The sequence below is a fragment of the Oryzias latipes genome, chromosome 12, assembly GCF_002234675.1.
Source record: "Oryzias latipes chromosome 12, ASM223467v1".
In the NCBI taxonomy this organism is placed as follows: Eukaryota; Metazoa; Chordata; class Actinopteri; order Beloniformes; family Adrianichthyidae; genus Oryzias; species Oryzias latipes.
Genome location: NC_019870.2, coordinates 10,374,432 through 10,394,710, shown reverse-complemented (window position 1 = coordinate 10,394,710; position 20,279 = coordinate 10,374,432). Strand labels below are relative to the sequence as shown.

Sequence of the window (20,279 nt, the reverse complement as noted above, 5' to 3'; positions counted from 1 at the left end):
TTAACTGTAAATGACAAACAATATTTGCTATATTTCACGAGTTCATCGCAGATTTTTTTATAAAATACACGTACATTAACCTTCTTGTCTTTGCAAATAACTACCATCCCATTATAATAACTAAAAATTTTCCTCTTTGTAATGATGGCAAACCTCTTCTTTTTCTGTAGTAAAATGTAGTTTGCAAATAGTAATAAAGCACTACTTTCTCCGTGTACTTTTGTGATGACAGCAAAAATGTCCCACCTGTAGAGACTTCAGTAAGAATAGAAAATATTCGTGGGGAAAACAGACAGCCGCTGTTGTTATTGTGTGAAGTCTATACCCGACACCGTTCAGAGTATTCCCTCCTTCAGTGCCACCCTGACAGTTTGTGGTATATTGAAACATTTTGCATGGATGTGAGATCATTTGTCCAAATATTCACACCAACATGCAATAGAAAAGCCAGCTGGACAAGGGGCTGGAAATACGATGGCTTGTAATTATAGTGAAATCTGCCACTTGGCTGCCTTTGTGCCAGTGACTCATTTATTCTGCAAAATTGGGTTAGCCAGCCACCACCAATGATCATTCATGCCAGGATCCAGCTCTTAACCCACATATAGGTTCCATACACAGCTGCTGATAAGTCTAAGTACCTAGCTGCTAATATGATCCCACAAATCCTCCTCCCAGATCAGGACAGCTGCTGGTTCTAAGCCTAATAACCTGAGTGCTAGATTGGACTTTTTCTTTACATCTCACTCACACATTTAGAAATTGAAATCCAAACCTTTACAGAAGATTTAGACAATTATTCATCTGATTTCCAAACACTGAAGTTAAGATCAACAAGCAGCACGTTGTGACAATGTACGAGCCACTGCACATTAATAAGTAACGTCACATGACCACAGCTTAGGTGTGGCACCGCAATCGTATTATCTGCTAATTCAAATGAGGAGGCGTTTGTAATGAGTAATGCATTGTAAATCAGGAAGGACATGGAAGACGGGATCTTGAGAGAAAGTTTCCCCAAACAGGTCAGGTAGACAGTGGATTTTTGATGCATTTTGAAAAAGGTAAAGCAGTTATGGTTGTTAGCGTGAAATAGATACCAGCAAATGTCTAAAATGCTACTCAGTGTAAATGGCAAAGCCAAACTATTAACATCTGTTTTGGTTTATAACAGAAAGATAACATTTCTATATGCAAAATGAAACATTTTGTATATTTATATATCAATTTTCAGGACCAAATGCAATTGGATTTCAGGCAAAATGCAGTTACTCACCATCCACTGCTTGTTGAAGCACCTGCAGCTTTCTTTGTCTTTCCTTAAACCTGTCATAAGCACCCGGGAGGGCCGAGCCAACAGACAGAGCAGAGAAGTGATGAGGCTTTTGGGTCTTCAGCCCACCGAACTCCAAGAGGCGAGAATCTCTTCCTCTAGTCGCCAACAAAGGCGATGTGCGCCTGCCCGCTGAACGGGTGCTTAAGGCACTGCTGCCTTTGCGAGCATCTTCCAAGGCTCCAAAACGAAGAGCATCTGGATCAATGTAAGCCAAATCCACAGAGGACGCCCAGGATTTCCTGGCCTGTTTCAACCCCAAATCCCCGCCGTAGAAGTTCAAAGACCTTCGGTCGAGTTCCACAGGCCGACCTTTCTGTTGAGGGTGAAGAGGGTGCAGATGGGGATAGGACTGTTGGTGCGGCAGCGAGGGTGGTTTGGGGTAGAGTTCTGTGGGGGATTCAGAGTTTGTTGGATAATCGGGAACAGAATACTGAGGGGCTGTGCCGTCATCTCCCTTCAACATCTCCTGGATGGTGAGTGAACCCATGGACCGGCTGAGGCCCCGGTTAAGAAACGTTTGCTCCTGATTCCTGGCTCTGTATCGCTCCAGAACCCTGGGGGCCGCACTCCTCCCTGGAAACAAAAATTCTTATTAAACTAAAAGGGCAGAAACAAAGTTCCAGAAGCCACAAACACAAGTTGACCACATAAATCTTCATCTTAAATCCTGGTATTATGTTATTGTTTTCAAAAGAAATCCAAAACCGACTTTCAGGAAACTACATTTCAGTCCTTGTATGTAAAAAACTTCATGAACTTAAGGACTGAAAGCTGCTTTTCCAGACAGACATTAGCTATCCTAATTTACTATACAGTTTAAAATATAAGAAGAACAATTGATTAAAAAAATAAAACCCTATAAAGTGGGAAGTACATCATAAATATTGCAGTTATCCTACAGGAGCAATTAACACCCACAAGACTGATTATCCTCTAGAAAAATATAACTTGGCAATTATACGTATGACTTAAATCCACTGGTGCATACTAGACAGAAGGCGTAGATCCCTGAGAAGAAAGATGCGAAGGAAGTGAGGGATGATCCATGAATGTACTTCCCCTGAGGGCTGGCTGGTGCTCGGTCGGAGCAACAAAGCTCTGATACAAACGGCAAACCAGCAGCTTCACTGGTGACTCAAAAATATGCATCTGTAATCAATGCCATACCGTGCCTTACATAATCGCCATGACAGCCATGACTGTGCTCTGCTCCTTGTCTACGGCCTGGAGAAACACTCACAAACCACCGGGAACATTTGCTCACATTTTCCAGAATTAAATCCCCGAATTTGAGATTGAAGTGTGTTTGTTCGCTCAAGAGTTTTCCTTGACAAAACACTGAAATGTGGGATGGAAGTGAATGAAAGCCTGAAGGAATGTCCATCTAAATGTTTCTACGCACAAATATTCAGTTAGTACATGCATATACACAGACTGGTAATGGCTTAAAGTCCAGAACTTTTTTTTTGAAGGAGGAAGATCACAGCATTGAGGATTTAGTAGCCCTATTTAGAAGGAAAACAAAAGCTTTAACAATCCTCGCAGATTATCTGCTAGTACATATTGCAAAAAGCAAAAACATTTAGTGTTCTTTAAGTAAACCAACATGTCTACACCTGCCTATTAGCTTGGCCATAATAACCTCTAAACCAGTATTGATGATTAGCTTTTATGAGCTAGTACTGCTTTAGTTTTCACATCTTAAACCGTATTAACAGCATTTCTCAGATGTTCCAGTGGTCTCGTCATTGGAGTTTATCTTACCTGCAGGCAAACCTTTGCCCCTCAGCCGCTCTCGAATCTCCTTACTCCTCTCTGGGAGAGACTCTCTATCCGTCACCAAACCATCCAACTGAGAAAAAGATGGAGAAAGATGAAGTGAGTCAAGGTCGAGGAAAAAAAAAAAGTTAAACCACATTTTCTTGGCTTTATCATGAGGGCTGTTCAGTCATTTTCAAAACAAATGTCATACAAGTCTGCTGTAGGAACAGCAAAGAGGAATTCCTGTACCTGGGAGAGGCTGCCGAGCACCAACCGGACTAGTTTTCTGATGTAGGAGAAGGGGGGGTCCCCGCTGGAGTTTCGGATGTGTTTGCTGCAGATGTCCAGCACCGTGCGCAGCGACATTCGACTCACCGTAACCTCATCGCACATGTTGAGGAGCAAACTGTTCAGGTGTTCCCCCAGCTTCATTGGCTGCATCAAACATTAGAAGACATCTAACATCAAGTTTTATTCATTCATCATACTGCATTATTAAAATGTCTCCTATGCAGAACCAAATCTTGCTTGTCCCACCCAGTATTTTAAATGAGCTTGGTTTTACTTGGTTTTGCTAGTAAAACCAAATACACACACACATGTGCATCAGTTGCAATGTAGGCGTTTATTGCAATGCATGTATATTTTTTCATTGGTTGTAAAGGTTCTCATCATTTCTGCACTCAATTTTTTGTGGTCAACTTCATTAAATTATAAAAAAAAATTCCCGTGATCCATGCAATCTCTCAGTATAATTTTTTTTTTTTTTACGTTTTCTGTAAATAAAAACAAACCGAATGGTGTTGTGATTATGTGACAGAACATTGTTCATTAGACTGAGCCTGAAACCAGGAGTTGATGTGGTGTGAGAGGCAGCTTCCTCCAAACCAAACCCATGCAGAGCCGTCTGTTTTGCACTTGAATAATTTTTGTGGAGATAAGACAGAGAACCACCATCATCACATTCCACAATGAGATCACAGCTCCAAGGAAAACATTTTTTAGGTACAGATCTATCATTGTTTGTCATCTATGTGATGATGCAAAGACTTGCATTAAAGCAGTATGTATTTCTTTTGAATGTAGTAAATCTGGACAACATCTGCACTAATCTGACAAAAAAAAAAAATCCACATTTATGTAAAACAGACGCTGAATGCATCATAAGAAAAACAGCTTATAACCTTTAAAACACTAGAATTGATACTACATTATTATGCTTTTGTTAACAAGTGTAAAGGGGCTCACATACTTTAAAGTAGAAGTGAGAATGATTTTACCTGACTTTGGGGGATCTCATAGTCTGCCCCCCAGAATAAGGCCATTCCTAGAGAGTATATGTGCATCTGTAAAGGAGGGGAGAAAAATAAAAGTTACCATTTTTTATTATGTCTTGGTCAAAGAAAATGTGTTGCACATAAAGTGAAGTAAGTCAGAGTATAATTTTGTGTGGAAAAAACACCATAAATTGTTTTTTTTTTCTCTCATAGGAAAAAAGGGAAGGGCTTTCAGCTCAACTCCAAAAATCCTTTTTCATTTCCATCTCAAGAGAGAAATGACTTCCTTGACTGCTATAGTTGGTGAAGGAAGGAATAACCAAGGGACTGCCAAAGTATGCAACACGGCTCTCAAGGTCTTTCAGGAACAGATGTCTGAGCACAAATTTAAACACATTCATTAAAAAGAATACCAGGGAGGTCAAAAGTAAAAAATATAAACCACATAAAACTCTTTTAATGTTTAAAAGAGCATTGACAAATAATTAACTCCAGTCTCACACTGAAAGAAAAAGATGATGGCTTCTACAGTGAAATAACTCGGCTGGGAAGTCAAGCCCAGAGCTGGAGAACTGAGTCAGCACAAAACTGTGTTGAGGTTTGTGGGGTTTTGCCAGAGACAGGTTTCCAGGCATGCAAGCTTTCGGCTCTTTTAGCAAATGAGCAGAGATGAAATGAGCGGGTGTGGCGATTCTACGATTATACAGGGGACTCCAGGCTTTGGATATGTACAAGTGGAGTGTGCTGATTTTTAATTAGCTGCATGCTCTTGCCAAACGTTCATTTCTGTCATTGTCTTTTATTGCTTTGAGGTATGGATTTCCTAAAAGTGGATATTTGGGATATAAAATCTGCATCAACTCAGTAGATGTGGTGGATATTTTCATACCCTGAAATGAACATTTGTGTCAAAACAAATGACAGAAACTGAGGAAAACTATGACATAGTTTAAAAATCAATTTTGTACATTTTAAAACAAGTTGGCAACATTTCCATCACATTGAAAATATGAGCAATCTTGGTTAGAGACTGTCTTTAAAAATAACAAAAGGAAACAGCTGGAAATGAATTTAACTACATTAAAATAAACTTTTGTAAGCATGATTAAAGTTAACTTATTGGAAAAATAAATTGTTGTTTTTTTTTTTGTTTTGTTTTGTTTTTTTACCTTTTCTAAGTCAGAAACTGAATTCAGGGCATTCCCCTCCAGAACCTCTGGGGCCGTGAAAGCTCTCAAGTCCTTTTGTGTGACATACTCATCGGCAAAGGAGATGTTGCCCGACGGCATGAGCAGCAGCGACCAAGGGGAGATGATAAAACCCATGGCTGAAGGGTCTGGAGATGGAAAAGGAGGAATATTTGATCAATAAAAACAAGTAATCAAAGATAACGTTTTGTCCCTTTAATCTCAGACCTACTTCCAAATAGAGACACTGTTAAAATGAAGCAAAATATAAAAATGGTGGATGCCTTTCACTGATGATTAAGTGTGCAGTGATTTTAAGGATGAGTGAAGTCGTGCTGCTTCTTCGGCCTGAAACAAAATCACTGTTGAGGTGAAGAAGCAGAGAGAAATGGCTCCACGGCATAATTTCCCAGCCACAGATATGATGTTCTAGAAAACATCCAAGGAAACGCTTGAGCACGGACACAAAACCTTCGATCTCAAGGAACAACTGACTGGAAAAGAAAAATTAATTTGCGGCACCACACATACAAAAAAATAAAAATGAAAAGCTGCTTTCAAAAGCTGGAATTTACTAAGTAAATATAAGTTTCCTGTTTAAAACAAGAGACCATTTGGAGATTTTACCCAATAAGGCCGAGTCACAAGGTGTAGAGCACTTATTTGAACCAAAGCTCTGGACAAAAGAGCTCAACACACTCAACAATCTGTCTATCTGATCAGAACCAGATTTAAAACACTTTAAAACTACCAAATGAATGAATTCAGTAGGGGTGGGATTACATTAGCTTGCTTCTTCCTACTCCTTTTCAAGCAATAAATCAAACTCTATTTATACCTCAGTTAATGATCACTGTATTTAATTAAGCATATATGATTTAAGTGACGGTTTTGTTTTGTTTTCTGTCTTTTTAATCTATGCATTTCATCATTTCTGTAATGAGTTTGATAAATATGTGTAAATTCTTTATTGCTTTGACTGCAATGCTTGAAATAAATCAATAAAATCAAAATCAAACAATGAATTTATCTTCCAGGAAAATGACAAATGTAAATCGAATAGACAGAATAAAGCTAGCAAGGTTAGAAATGAGTTTTGCTGATTTTCTTTTGACTTTACTCCTGTATTTTTATCCCAATAACAATCCAGTGTATCTGTCTGATAAGCTGCTATCTTAACATGGAATTAGGATAAGCAAACATGCATTCTACTAACAGTTTGTTCCTTAAATACATATTTACAAACCGTTCTGCACACGTTATACACAATTCCCTCGCAAATAGGCTGTTAAAGTCACTTCAGTAATGACTAAGAGCCAATGCAGGGTACACAACAATTACCCAAAGGAGGATAACGAAACTGTGAAGGCACGGTGGGAAATGCCTTTGTCTAATCACAAGCACTGACGGATCAGTTAATGAAACAAATTATTATTTTACAAACAGCAACTACATGAAGCATTTGACAATGTGGTAACTATATAAAAAAGCCCCCCACCCCTTTTCTCTTAATCTAAAACAAACGTAAAATGTCACATTAAGTGCAGGATATAATCATTTCATCCTTTACAGAAAACACTGATTTACTTGATATTTTTAGATCTTATAAGGTGATCATTTAATATTTGCTTGAGATGTTTCCATGGTTCAACCTTCATAGTAAATCATAACTGAATAAAGCAGCTGCTGTAAATATATTTACTTCATTCAGAAATCTAAAGCTGAATAAGCCACTGACAGTGACATAAAGTCAGTAAGTCAGATAAAAAGACATCTGTGATTGCAGCAGAATGTCTTGTTAAAACTTTCAAAAACAATGAGTCATCTTTACCTTAATCTTCCCAAGCTTTGACTGTCACACTACCATACAAAAGCTTTTGTGCACAATCTTGACTACGGCCTCGGAGCAGTAGGAATATTTACAGGAAACACGGATTTGATGGCGTGTCAGGGATATCAGCACAGTGACCACACAACAAAACATGACGTTGATTAAACACAAACTTATCAGAACACGTCAAGATCCTGGGTAGTGTTTCATAACAGATTACAACGACCAACAGATTAAGATGGCACATGAGATACAAGAGAACTATGAATGACAAATCAAATGTAAAGCCACTGATGTAACTTCTGACTCACATCCTCTTTGCCGACTTGTGCTTTTTAGGTCACCTACTGTTTAAAAGGAACCCATAACAATCCAATTCACAATCCAAGGGGTCTGCTTTTCTTCCCTTGACCCCCTGAAATGACCTTGTTAGTGTCTGATATGTTTGTTCAGAACAGGCCACTCTGAACCTCTGGTGTCTGAAAATGATGAACTTTAATGAGGTAAACAGCATACAGGAGGCTGTACAGCAGCATTCCTACTGCTGTACAGTGTGGCTGTCTGACAATTAACTGCGTGAAATGACTAAGTGTGTCTACTCTGCTTAGAATTAGACATTCACTGGTACTTTCGTCCTGGAGGAAAATTAAAAATAAAAAAAATTAAGTGAATCCAAAGAAATAAATCTTCTAAATAATACGTAGCTTTTTAATAAATGAAAAACTTCACAGTAGAAATACACATGCAAAGATTTTGGATCCAATCCACACAAATTTATTACAAGAATAATTATAATTTCTTTAAATTCACATTTTTATTTATATATTCTATCTAAAATGGAGGTGCAGCGATCTGATTGACGTGTACATTTTTCAGCTTCTCTGGGTGTTTTGACAACTGACAGGCATGCCACCCAAGTTAGCCCATTTTTATAAAGTACCAGGTATACCAGGTATATAATTCCAAACATTTATATCCATCCAGTTCAATGCCACTGTCATTTTTGTTGGCCTTTTCAGAACCACCTTAACACTACCAACACGAGGAGCATCAGGAAGCAGTAAAAAATACTGAGGACAGCTAATTCTAACCTTCAAACTTACTGGAACAGCAATAGACCATGAGCTAAAATAAACTTTGGGTCTCTTAGATAAATTCTGCATTTGAAAAACTGCCTGTTCTCATAGAATTAATATTTCTATAAAACCATTCTATGAAATGTGCCTACCTTTGTGGAAAAGTTCTTGGAGGCTTTCAGCGCTCTGGCTCAGCAAAGCCCAAACTTCCTCCTCCTGCAGTGGGCCTCCTCGAACCTCCAGCGCTTCTGCCAGAGACACGTGCATCTTTCCTAAACAGACATAAAAAGAAAAGCAAATGGTTTTTAAAAAAAAAAGTAGTTTGATGTAAACAAAAGAAGAAACACAAGAACCTGTAAAGAGTGAGACCAGCAATTTATTTTGCCCTTTAAAGCTATATTTGTGGTGTAGTGTTCTCAAAATAAAGGTTTTGAACAACATTAGAAAAAAAATGCATTAGACTATATATTGGTCTAATGCTGCTTTGACCCAAGATATTAAAAAGACGATTATAAATGAATGGCAAAATAACAGAAAGCCACACTTTTTAGCTGCATTATTTTCATAACATTGATAGTAAATGCTACTATTCCAGTGATAGCTTCTCAAATCAGATGTTATTGTGCTGCATTTAAACTGTTCTTGGACTGTAAAAAAGCTCAGCTTCACCTGACCAGTATTTACTGACTTGTTTGAAGTGTCAATTCGTCTGTGGAAGATCCTATGCTAGTTGATTGAAAACAAGCGACTTTTCCAGACCACTTTTGAACAAACACTCAAATCTCTGCAGTGGAAATTCCAACTTCTTTAGGGTAACTGATTTATGCACTCCCAGCCAGGTCAGCAACTTAAGGTAATCTTCCATTTATAGGAGAGGCTGCAGGATCCAAAGTCTGTTGTATTTTTAAACAACTTATTTTGACTTACAAAGGGTTTTTTCCTACTAAATAAAGCAGAATGAATCAATTACATCTCTAAATTTGTATCAGTGGTGTGTGGTTGACAGCTCTTTGATTTACTGCTTTGAAGTAGCATTAGGGCTCCAACAAAATTAGTTTTTATTTCTTTTTTAATCTCTAAAAAAAAGCAGAGGTGGCTAAGACTGACATTACAACATAACCTATAGAGGCAAATAAATATAGAATAATGCCCGAAAGCTTCAAAACTAAAGATCATTTACATATTATTTCCATTTATTTGAAACTAACCAGCCTGACCAAAGTTTTAGTTTTTTAAAAGACTGAGCAAATCCACATAATGGATGTAGTTTGGAGAAGGATTTAAAAAAAATTATAGGCCATATCCAACTACTAAAAAGCTATATATTGCGGACTATAGAGAGATGGATTTTAAAAGCAGTTCGGACACCATTGCTCCCTCATTTTTTTTTTCTTCTAAATGGAGAATATGATGTCACTGAATGATTGTCATCTCATTGATATGAGCGTTTGGCCGCGACCATTTATGAATCCACTGAGTTCTGAAGATTATAAAGGTGATATTTTATAAAAAGGATTTAAAAAATCTAAATACATCTATCTTTGCAAAAATTGTTCAAACAAAATGCATTGTGGTCTATATTTGGCAATCTAGTGAGCATCAATGCACACTGGTTTTTCGCAGAGACCTCTGGGAAATTTCTAGGGCACTCGATTTTGGAATTGTACATTTGGACAGGACTACAAAATGGCAAACACACTATATAGAGCACTACTGTATACAGTGAGTAGTGAAGGAATACAGACATAGGCATGGTCTACAGATTTTATTATTTATCAACTTTAAATAAAAAGTTGATGTGTTTAAATCTTCAATTATTTGTACTTATGTGAAACCTAAGAAAACATTTGAATTTAAAAAAACATATATTTCCATTAGGTCGTCCCCCTTAATAAAAGAGGTCACATAAGCACATGATGCATCAGAGAGAAAAATGCTCCTTAAGTTACAAGTGAGAGTTTGTGACTGGAAAATAGTGGCTTAAAAAAATAAGGCTATAAAATGACAAAAAAAAGCTATGTTTTGTTAGTTTAAAGGATCTCGTAATTTTTAGCATGTGCTTGGACCATTGTTCTTATGATGAAGGCCATATATAAAATCATTTAACAGTAAAAATACATTTCTGAGTATTTGTTTATTCAAATCATGGTGAATCAAGAGCAGATGAGGGGAAAAAAAGCAGTTTGAAAAGGCTCTCAATTGTGACGTAGAAACTGAAATGGGCGGGGCAAAGTCTCTCCCTGCTCTGTATTTCATTTCTAGTCTTGGTGATAAAAGCACTGAAATGGGATCCCAACAACATAGTGACAAAAAGGCCCAAATGATTGTTTTACAAAAATGTTTTAAGTAAGATTTTAAATGTACCCAATAAAAAGAATTAAAACAAAAAAAAAATTTTAGCATGAGGAAATAATGCAGATAGATTACGATTATTGTTGCAAGTGAAACAGAGTTTAGGTAAACGATGACGCATACTAGTTCTGCAGCATTCCAGTATCACGCAACAACACCCCGGATCTTCAGAGTAGACTTTTTTACTAGGGAGCAAATTCTGAGTAAAAATAGCTTACCGGCAAAAGGGGCAAAGGGAAAATCAAAAACCTGTTTTTAGCTCTGAAGGAAGAAAAATGTAAGTACAGAAACTGCAACAGATTACTGGCTTCAATGCATGTGATGCAGGAAGCTACAAAAATGTTGACACGTGACTAGTACACTGAATCCTTTCTCAAATGAGGTCCACCTCAACAACTCGTTTATTCGAGGGAACCAATAGTCTAGGTTGGTGGTTAGAAGTATTTTAATGTGACGTCAAGAGTTGTATGAGTAGTCAGATTGTAACTATCCTGCTGCTTTACAGACTTGCAAATGCTTCAGGATTTGGGTCTGAATCATCCTTGAACAGGACAAAAAGACATGAAGGATGTCATCTGTCAAGTCTTTATCTGAACTGCAGATGAAACAATTGTCTCAATTGCTCTGTTAAGCAATGGCATGACACCAATGACAGCGAAACTAGAAGCACCAGTTTTACAGACTGCAACCAGCTGAGCAGAAACTCAAGAGTAAAAACACCGAAAAGGTACTTACTACCACAACAACAAAAATCCCTCGTTTTGCCACTAGGTCTTAAAAACTTTGTAAAATTTAAAATGTTTGTCATAACAGTTAGGTGAACTGCTACTTAAAATGTGGACGAAATGGAATGTTGTATAACATGCTGGTGCTGTCATGCAAATATCCCGGGCAATGCAAACCATCTAAAAATACCAGCCTGCCACAAAATGCTGAAAGCATGCAGGTGAGCATGTCTGTTCAGGTGTTTTATGCTGAAACAATGGTGTGGTCAAGAGGTCAACTGAAACAAGCCTTTACAGAGAAGAAAATGACACCCAACACTACTTATTTCATTAGAGGGAGGGAGACAACTTGATCTGTGGTCTTCAATTAGGACAAGTTGAGACTGATCTACTAATAAACTGTTTTCTTCTGTCATTACAGTTTTGGTGGCAGAAACATGGGAAATGATTTTTCTTAAGACTGATATAAAGAAAAGAAGTACTTGAACTAACCAGGTTTAAAAAATATTATTTCTGCTAAAAGAATAATTGCAACAATATTTTCTATTCGTATGACTTTTGCATTTGAACAAAAGTAGACATATAAATAAGATTTCAGAAGCTAAAAAGCACATCAGCTAATGACCAAAATTAGCTAAATGTGTGTGATCGTCCCTGACTGGCAACTGCCTGAGGAACATCACATAATAACCTAAACTTGGGCATCTTTTGGAGATCAAATGGTGATTCTTCCTAGCACCAGTGATGTTAAAATACGGTCATTTTTTCTTTTACTCTTTGCAAACAGAGCAGTTGTTTGGGGCCGCTGTGGCTGCAGTTAAGTGTTACTAGCACAACACCACCATAGACAAAATTGGATACACAATGGACCAAACTTCACCATCTTCCCTCAGCAGCATCTCCCAATCCCAACCACAGCCAGACCAATTGTCTACCCTGAAACTGATACGGCTTGTGAATGCATGATCTACAAGGACGCATAGTTTTATTTCAGGGTTTTTTTTTTCCCAAGTGACTTGACAATTATAAATAGACAACCAAAAGGCAGTAGATCACAAATGAGGAGGTAGAACTACCTGCCTATTCTTCATTTTAATCAATCAAAAACAAAACCTCAAAACAAAATCCTTCTCATCATTACACCTTAACTTTTCATCCAGTATTAAATTTTCCCCTTACTACTAAAAGCCTTTTTTTCCCCCAAAAAAATGTTATTATGATGTGTGTCGCATTGAACTTGAAAAACAAATGAAAGTACATTTTGCAATGGGTATAAAAAGCTATAAAAAAACTTTGTCAAAGTGATGTTTTGATTTTTTTTAATCCTAAAATAATTTAAGATCAATTTTGTAGTACATGATGTAGTATTTTTTTAATAAAATGTGTGTAAAATTATTTGATTCAGAGATGCTTTTTACATCTTAGCTTTAGGAACTAACAACCGTGGCAGAAAAGCCAGAGGGCCAGCAAGGTTACTGAGAAGTGTCATCCAGAAAACAACACTGTAAACATCTGCACTAGATTTGGTCCGGCCAGCTGCTGAGCCGTTTATCTGAACAGGAGAACATCTGACCTGCTTGCAGTTGCAAAACCTCTGGGAACCATGAATCTCTGTATGCAGCTTCACGGCACCATCAAGATGTGCAGACATTTTTGAGGAAACATAAAAAAAGTTACCCAGGAAGTGTCCTTTTCTCCCCTCAGAAAAGAAAAGTCCACTAACTTTATTGTTTCTGACACGTGATAGTCTGGATCTGCATGTGTGTTACTTCTTCAAAAACTTTGCAATAAACTCTTTGAACTCATTAGCTTTAAAATGGATTTCTAAAAACGAGTGTTATAAACCATAATGCCTTAGTTCACAGAGCAGAGTTAATGAACAAGCATGTTCCCGGCCCAAATGTTTATGCAGGAATGCAGGTTAACCATCCTAGTCAAGGGGAGGCGTGAAGTTTGAGGCCAAGTGGGATACTACCCATCTTGTTCATTACCCATGAGAATGAGGAGAGCCTGTGCTGTGAAGACTGATTGTTTTGTGACCCTTGTTATTTCAACAAAGACCTACAGTGGAATGTATTTTATCCTCACCGAGGCTGCTGTGCAGGCCAGCTCCTCTCTCATTGGACTGTGGTCTCGCTCATTATTGAGGGTGCTTAAGAGCTTCCAGCCAAAACAGCAAACACAAAAAAATCCTTCACCAATTGAGTCTTTTCCTTCTAGTTTCGAAACAGCGCAAAAAATCTTGGTCCCTGGGACTCCCATGTGTTCCCACACCATAGATAACTGAAACACTATAGAGGATAGAAAAAACACCCCGACTGCTAACACGGCTTAAGCTGCTTAGAGATTAGCCCCTGGAATTTGAAATAATGAATCAGGAAACACGATAAAGTTCCTAACTCTAGTTTGGGAAAACTTTTCCCCTTCCATTCAGCTTCCTGTTGTGACAAAGATACACCCCATGCGATAGAGTTAAAGACAATCTTCTAAAGGGCAATAATGTCTGCTTTGATTTGGTTTTCATGTTTCCAAATGAAGCAGAAAAAAGAAGGAAAAAAAAGCTTAACGACTCTTCCTTTTTTTTTTTTTTTTTTTTACTATAAAAGCTAAAAATAAAAAGCAATCATCCATCAGAATAAGAGATTTCATTTTAATTTCCAAATGCTCCACTCGTAATGTTAGCCACCAGGAAGAATGTGTTCATATCCCCACAGATCAGAACTGTGGTTTCAGTTGGCTAACGGAAGCTGGAGAAGTGCACCGATACTACACTGACAAAACGTTTTGGTGTTTTTAGTGCCAGGAAAATTCAGGACAAAAAAAAAAACTCAAGGTAAAATTCCATTCCCGAAGCCCCGCAATGTTATTCTGCATGCAAACAAGTACCGGTACTCCTTTAGATTATAGTCAATACCATGAAGTATATTGCAAATACTGCAGACCAAAACCGAAAGGCACACCACTAAGGTAATAAAGTGCAAATGTCAGACCAGTGACTCAACCACAGCCATAACTACATAAAAACAAACAAGTGTAGGCACAATACATTATTAGATCACTAACATATTACCAGAAAAGTTTTTTTTGCCCCCTCTATCTTTTATTGTATGATTCCAGTATAAAAAGTAGATTTTTAGCATCATAATAGTCCAGAGGAAGTATGGTTACTTTGGCAGCAAGGTGTTAATCTGTTTCTGGTTAGTAAAACAGCAGTGGGAATTGTACAGCTGCAGTGGCTCCTCTTAAAAAAAAAAACACAAGAAAAAACACTCAGCTCAGTAGTTTCTTTTTACTGTTGTTAGCCATCAGGCTATTTAAAATCCCACTCCAATCATCTTTGATCGTTTTTAAGTGTTCCCAATTGACTTTTAATTATGACATTATTAGCCAAAATCACAAAACCTGTCATTTTCCGGGACATAGCTTCCGCAGAACGGCAGTAGATTGAAATTTCCCTCTGAGTTTTGGATGGTACTAGTACATGCCCTCCCGGTAGCTTACAGACCCTCACAACCCAAACGTAGCATGACCAGTGCAACAAAAATGGGGAGGAATATTCCAGCTATCTAGCTGTACAGTTTTGAGCCAGACGCCAGCTCAGACAAGGAAAACAACGATGTAAATGAATCTAGTTGTCTAAAGGCGAATGCATCAGAATGGAGCCAAGCAGGGAGCTTGTGGCTTGCCGTAGTAACTTGTACGTTACACTTACAAACTTTTTCCAACGGCAATTTTGTGTCTGCTCCTGATTCACAAAGATTTGATAAAGAAATACTCAGAAATGCAATTTTAAAGCTTAATTTATGCCTTCCATCATAAGAAAAATGCTACAAGAACATGTTAAAAACACCAAAAACACCATTTTCATCGATCTAGGTCTTTAAAAAAAACTGTCAGACATTTTCAGGGGGTTTTGAATGCTTCCCAATGCAGCTGTGAACCACTTCTGATAGGCTAAATCATAATATAATTTTCTAACTCAAAACAGCCAGGAATATTTTTGTTTATTATCAGAGCAAATCTGGACCGACAGGCCTGATTTCTCATTTTGGTCTGGACCTCATCCGCTCCATTTCTGCTAATCACAGGGTTGCTGTGAGCACAGTGGCATGCAGAGCATGGTTTTGCAAGACTTCACCCCAACCTCCCCTCTTCTCAACACAAAAACCCATACTGATGACTACTTCCAAGCATTTTTCCTATACTGAAGCTCACATTGCTTACATCATGCCCCCTTTTATATAGGTACCCAGCATCACTGAAGACAACCTCTTGGGTTCAGCAGGACAGACCTTTGACTTTGGGCTGACTTTAGGAGTTTTCTATGGTAATGAAGGGGGAGGGGTAACAAAAAAGTACCTCCTTAGCACCCCATAAAACCTTCAGTCTGTTGTGACACATACTATGTCACTACTGAAGGTTGTATGCAGATATTACATGCACTGGCCTACTTTAAGTCCCACTCCAATCCTCTTTTAATCCATTGTAGAAGCGTCCCAAGTAGTCTTAAATATGGTTAGGCTATGGTTAGTCAATTTCCAGAACATAGTTTCTGCAGAGCGGCAGTGGTTCATCAGAAATTCGTCTCCCAGTTGTAGGGCGGAACTGCTGGTGTGGAGTGAGCCTACCTTTACTTTCCGCCATCCATCTGTTTACAGTCCTAGCTTACAGCCCCTCACAACGCCAACCTAGCATTAGCAGAGCAACAAAAATTGCGAGCACTATCAGAGCTGTCCAGCCGTACAGTTTTGAGCCAGATGCCAGCTCGGACAAGGAAAAAGAAGACATACAAGGGTCAATTTGTCTGAAAGATGATGGATTGGAATGGAGCAGGACAGGGAGCTTCTGGCCCTCTGACTGTAGCACCTACGTCACAGCTACAGGCATTTTCCAACTCACTTTTTCCTCTGTTCCTGGTCTGACTAATACTTAGAAATGCAGTTTTAATCCTAATTTTCTTTGTATATGTTCTATTCTATCCTGAGAAAAATGCCAAATGTAAACTTTAAAGCATATAAAAACATTTTTTCGAAGTGGTTTCTCCTCCCTACTACCAAACCCAAAACACGGTTACTCACTGGAAAGCCAAAGATGTCCCAAACACCAGGCCAGGGTGAGGGTGCAGTTCAGAAATTAACTTACAGCAATTTTACCCAGTCGTAGTTAAACATTACACAAACAATTTAGAGCAACCAGTCACTAGCTTAGTTTATCATGAAACATTTCTCGGTTTTCTTTCTTTCCCTCAGGTTAAGCTACACTTAGCAACAACAATTTGAAAATACACATTGAATTTGGAGTGAAACTTACCTGAAAGTTACAATTGCTAAAATTGGCGGAAAGAAAGATTTAACGAAGCTAAGAGAGTGCATAAAAGCGGCTCCAGACGACATCCCATCCACAAAGCAACATCTTGGATAGTTGACTGAACAGCGAGGCGGGCAACAGGTCTACCTTCCCACAATGCATTCAGCTAGAAAAAGTCCTTAGCACTTCCAAGGTTTTTTTTTCTTCTTTTTTTTTACTCCCACGGGCGTCGGTAAAACAAATAATAAAAGGAGAAAAAAGTTAAAACAAAATAAACCCTCTCGTTAAAAAGCTGGGTTTGATGGCTACCATACAGCTTCTACCTCTCTTCCAGCGAAGAAGCCAAGTTAACATTTCTGCGGAGGACCCGAATAGCCCCTCCCTCCGCCAGCTAGCGTGGGCTGACTGGGAGTAACCAGACACCCTCCCGCGGCCGCTGATTGGCTCACCACCGGGGGACTGTCATTTGACCGTTTCTATGGTAACGCACAACTTGGAGCAAAATGTACTGCGTGCACAAACGTCGCAGACAAGTTAATTTGATCGAGGGGTTGTAGGGAGCTTTAAAATACATTTGCGTATGTGGGACACCATTGATTTATAATTTCTGTAAACTTTGGAGAATTCTAAAAAGGTGTTAGTAGCAAATTAAAAACTAAAAGAAAACGGAAAAACAGAGAGTTATATATCGCATCCTACCCAAAACTCTTTTTTCTGTAATCTACAAGCATAGCATAAGAAACAAAAAATATCATCATATTTATTGTTAATATCCTCGTTACAAAGCATATTTTAAATTATCTTTCCCCCCTAAATCAGTCCTAAATTTTCCTATTTTTAATTTTCTTTATTCAATAAAGGTTTATGGAATTTTTTTTTAATACTTTTCATTTTTAAATATTTCAACAGATGGTTATTAGGCTGCATTGAAAACAGGCCCTCTTTTTGGAAGCTTGATTTAAATCTAAAAAGACGAATTTTCTTGTATTGGTGGGTTTCCCACACCATCAAACTGAGTCGTGTTTAAAGTCAGGAAGCAATTCACTGCTGAGTACTTCCTTCCTATACAACACCTCAAAGCGGACACATATATGGTAAATCTTGCGCCATCAAGTGGTGATTAGTGATATGCGCATGCTCTTTTCTTCCGCCCACAAAAACAGTAATTAAAAAAATACTTTGATCACCAAAAAAAAAAAAATCTGTTTTGGCAATATATATTTTGAAAATACATCTTGCAAAATGTAAAGTTAAATACTAAATTAAATAATTTAACCAATTGTGGGTAGATGTGTGGGTATTGGATCTTAACTCAGTCAAAAACTGTGACCAAACAAAGTTTTTTTTCCCCAACTCTCTTCTTATTTCCACCAAATCATTTTAATCATCTAATTTATCATATTTTATGAAAATGTCATTTTACTTTAGGAACGTTCGTCCCATATGTAATTGTCCAGGCTTCCTTTAGGGTTTTGTGTATTTTATGAATTACTGCTGAAGTCTCACCAACCTTTTCCTATGCCTGAGGCACAGAGTTCCCCATCAAGATGCAAAGTTTGGAAAATCAGTCATTCTTAACCCTTGTGCTGTCATAGGCACTCTAACATTGGGAGTTGGGTCATCTAGACCCACTAGACAGTGCACTTAACCTTTTTTCTTCAATGATATGTGAACCTCACTGGTGTCCATGGATTACATGCAATCTTTCCACTTTTATCCACCTTTGTCGGAATGTTCACCTTCACCTTTGTAGGAATAATGTCGATGCAAGGGGGGGGGGGGGGGGGGTCATCTAAGATTGCACAAGGGTTAAAGAAAAACAAAGGGGGTCTGAGTAGATTAAGAATAGTTTATTTTCTTTCCCTGTTTGTCCTACAGAATTCAACCCCGAGTTCAATTTACGCCAGAATAAAAACAAACAAACAAACAGATAGGCTATATGGCAGTTACAAGAATAAAGGCAAAACCACTGAAAAAGTATTCATGAATTAAAGTAAAATACTAATTTTCCAAAAATACAATATCTAAAGTATGTCTTTACATTGTGATCTTCCGATACAGATTTAAACTCTTATTTGTAAAGCCATTGTATTGAAATACTGTCTATGAATTGAACACAGAAGAGCCTTAAATAGGTAAAACCAATAACACTACAAAAAGAGTTATTTTTTAAAGTATTTATTTTAGAGAACTATTTGCTCAGAACACAATACACCATCTGGCTCCAATTAACTGCCATGTAGGTAGGCTGGTTAAGTTCATGCAGGATTTTCATTTATCAACTTAATCAGGTGTGCTTTTCTCTTAATAAATCAAAAAATATCTGAATTGGTGGGTTCTATGCCGATTGGACGTTTCTACCTTTCTAGCAGAATTTTTTTGACACAAGACATTAAAATCTGCCTGATTAGTTCATTCCTACTGGACATTACTGGGCAGTTTTCTTTGTTGATTAACTTTTGAAATATAAACTTCTTTAATTTTTTTATTCATTTATTTATTTTACTTTTTTTGGTTTATTCTCTGCTGATCAATTCAACAACACAAAAAATTCCTTTGGACTAAACTATACCTCGTTTTTTTAAACTAAAACATATTAGTTTATTATTGACTCATAATTTGCCACATACAGACACTAGAATATAAAAATAGTCAGCAAATAACTAAATAAACTATCTCCAGTTGTAGTGTAAAAGTTTAAGGAAACATTTAAAAATAAAGGGTTGTAGTCAGTTAAAAATAAGGGCTGCACGGTGGAATAGTGGTTATCACTGTTGCATCTTAGCAGAGAAGCTCCAGTTTGAATCCTGGTCTGATTCCTTCGTTGTGGAGTTTGCATGTTTCCCCCCTGGACATGTGTGGTTTTTCTCCAGGCACTCCAGCTTCTAACGTTCAAAAACGTGTTTCAAAGGATGATTGGTGACTTTCAAATTTTCCCTTAGGGGTCATTGTGTATTGCCCGAGGATGGTAAACTGCCCGGGATGTATTCTGTTATTGCTCTGTGTGGTAGCTGGGACAGGGCTCCAGCTGCCCCATAACCCTGCACAGGACAAAGTGGTGTTTGTAGATCCTTCAATTGATAAGTTCAATTTGGTGCAATGGCATATAAATTACCAAATTTGTTAAAACTAGAGAGACCCTGTGAGACCACAAACTCCAAACAAACATTTACCACTACTTTAAAAGTGTTAACTGGAATTGGTACACCCTCCCCACACTTTTGAATGTGTCAGCTTCAATTAAACTGTTCCAGACCTGAGCGGCGTTATGACATCTTATCAGTGAGATGCTGACAGCCCCCCCCCCCTCCCATCCGGAGAGACAGCACCCATGTGATCCTGTCCTCTCACTCGATTTCTCCGGCCGGGCTTCTGACGTCAGACGGGGCCCGAGCGGTTGCTATGGCAACACATTTCCCTACCCCTC

The 20,279-nt window shown here is 38.0% G+C and overlaps 1 protein-coding gene across 3 annotated transcripts in view; it reads right to left on the bottom strand.

Annotated features, from left to right (window-relative positions):
* ptpn13 (protein tyrosine phosphatase, non-receptor type 13) overlaps window positions 1-17,306 on the bottom strand; it is a 48,748-nt gene extending 31,442 nt beyond the window's left edge. For all 3 annotated transcript variants that reach the window (XM_020707615.1, XM_023960564.1, XM_023960565.1), the window contains exons 1-7: window positions 16,856-17,306; window positions 8,621-8,740; window positions 5,544-5,710; window positions 4,378-4,443; window positions 3,347-3,532; window positions 3,101-3,188; window positions 1,277-1,909 (exon numbers count right to left, since the gene is read on the bottom strand). In XM_020707615.1, coding sequence (XP_020563274.1) covers window positions 1,277-1,909; window positions 3,101-3,188; window positions 3,347-3,532; window positions 4,378-4,443; window positions 5,544-5,710; window positions 8,621-8,735 — 1,255 coding nt within the window. In that variant the 5' untranslated portion in view covers window positions 8,736-8,740; window positions 16,856-17,306. The remainder of the gene's footprint in view (window positions 1-1,276; window positions 1,910-3,100; window positions 3,189-3,346; window positions 3,533-4,377; window positions 4,444-5,543; window positions 5,711-8,620; window positions 8,741-16,855) is intronic.
* Between the last annotated feature and the right edge of the window lie 2,973 nt (window positions 17,307-20,279).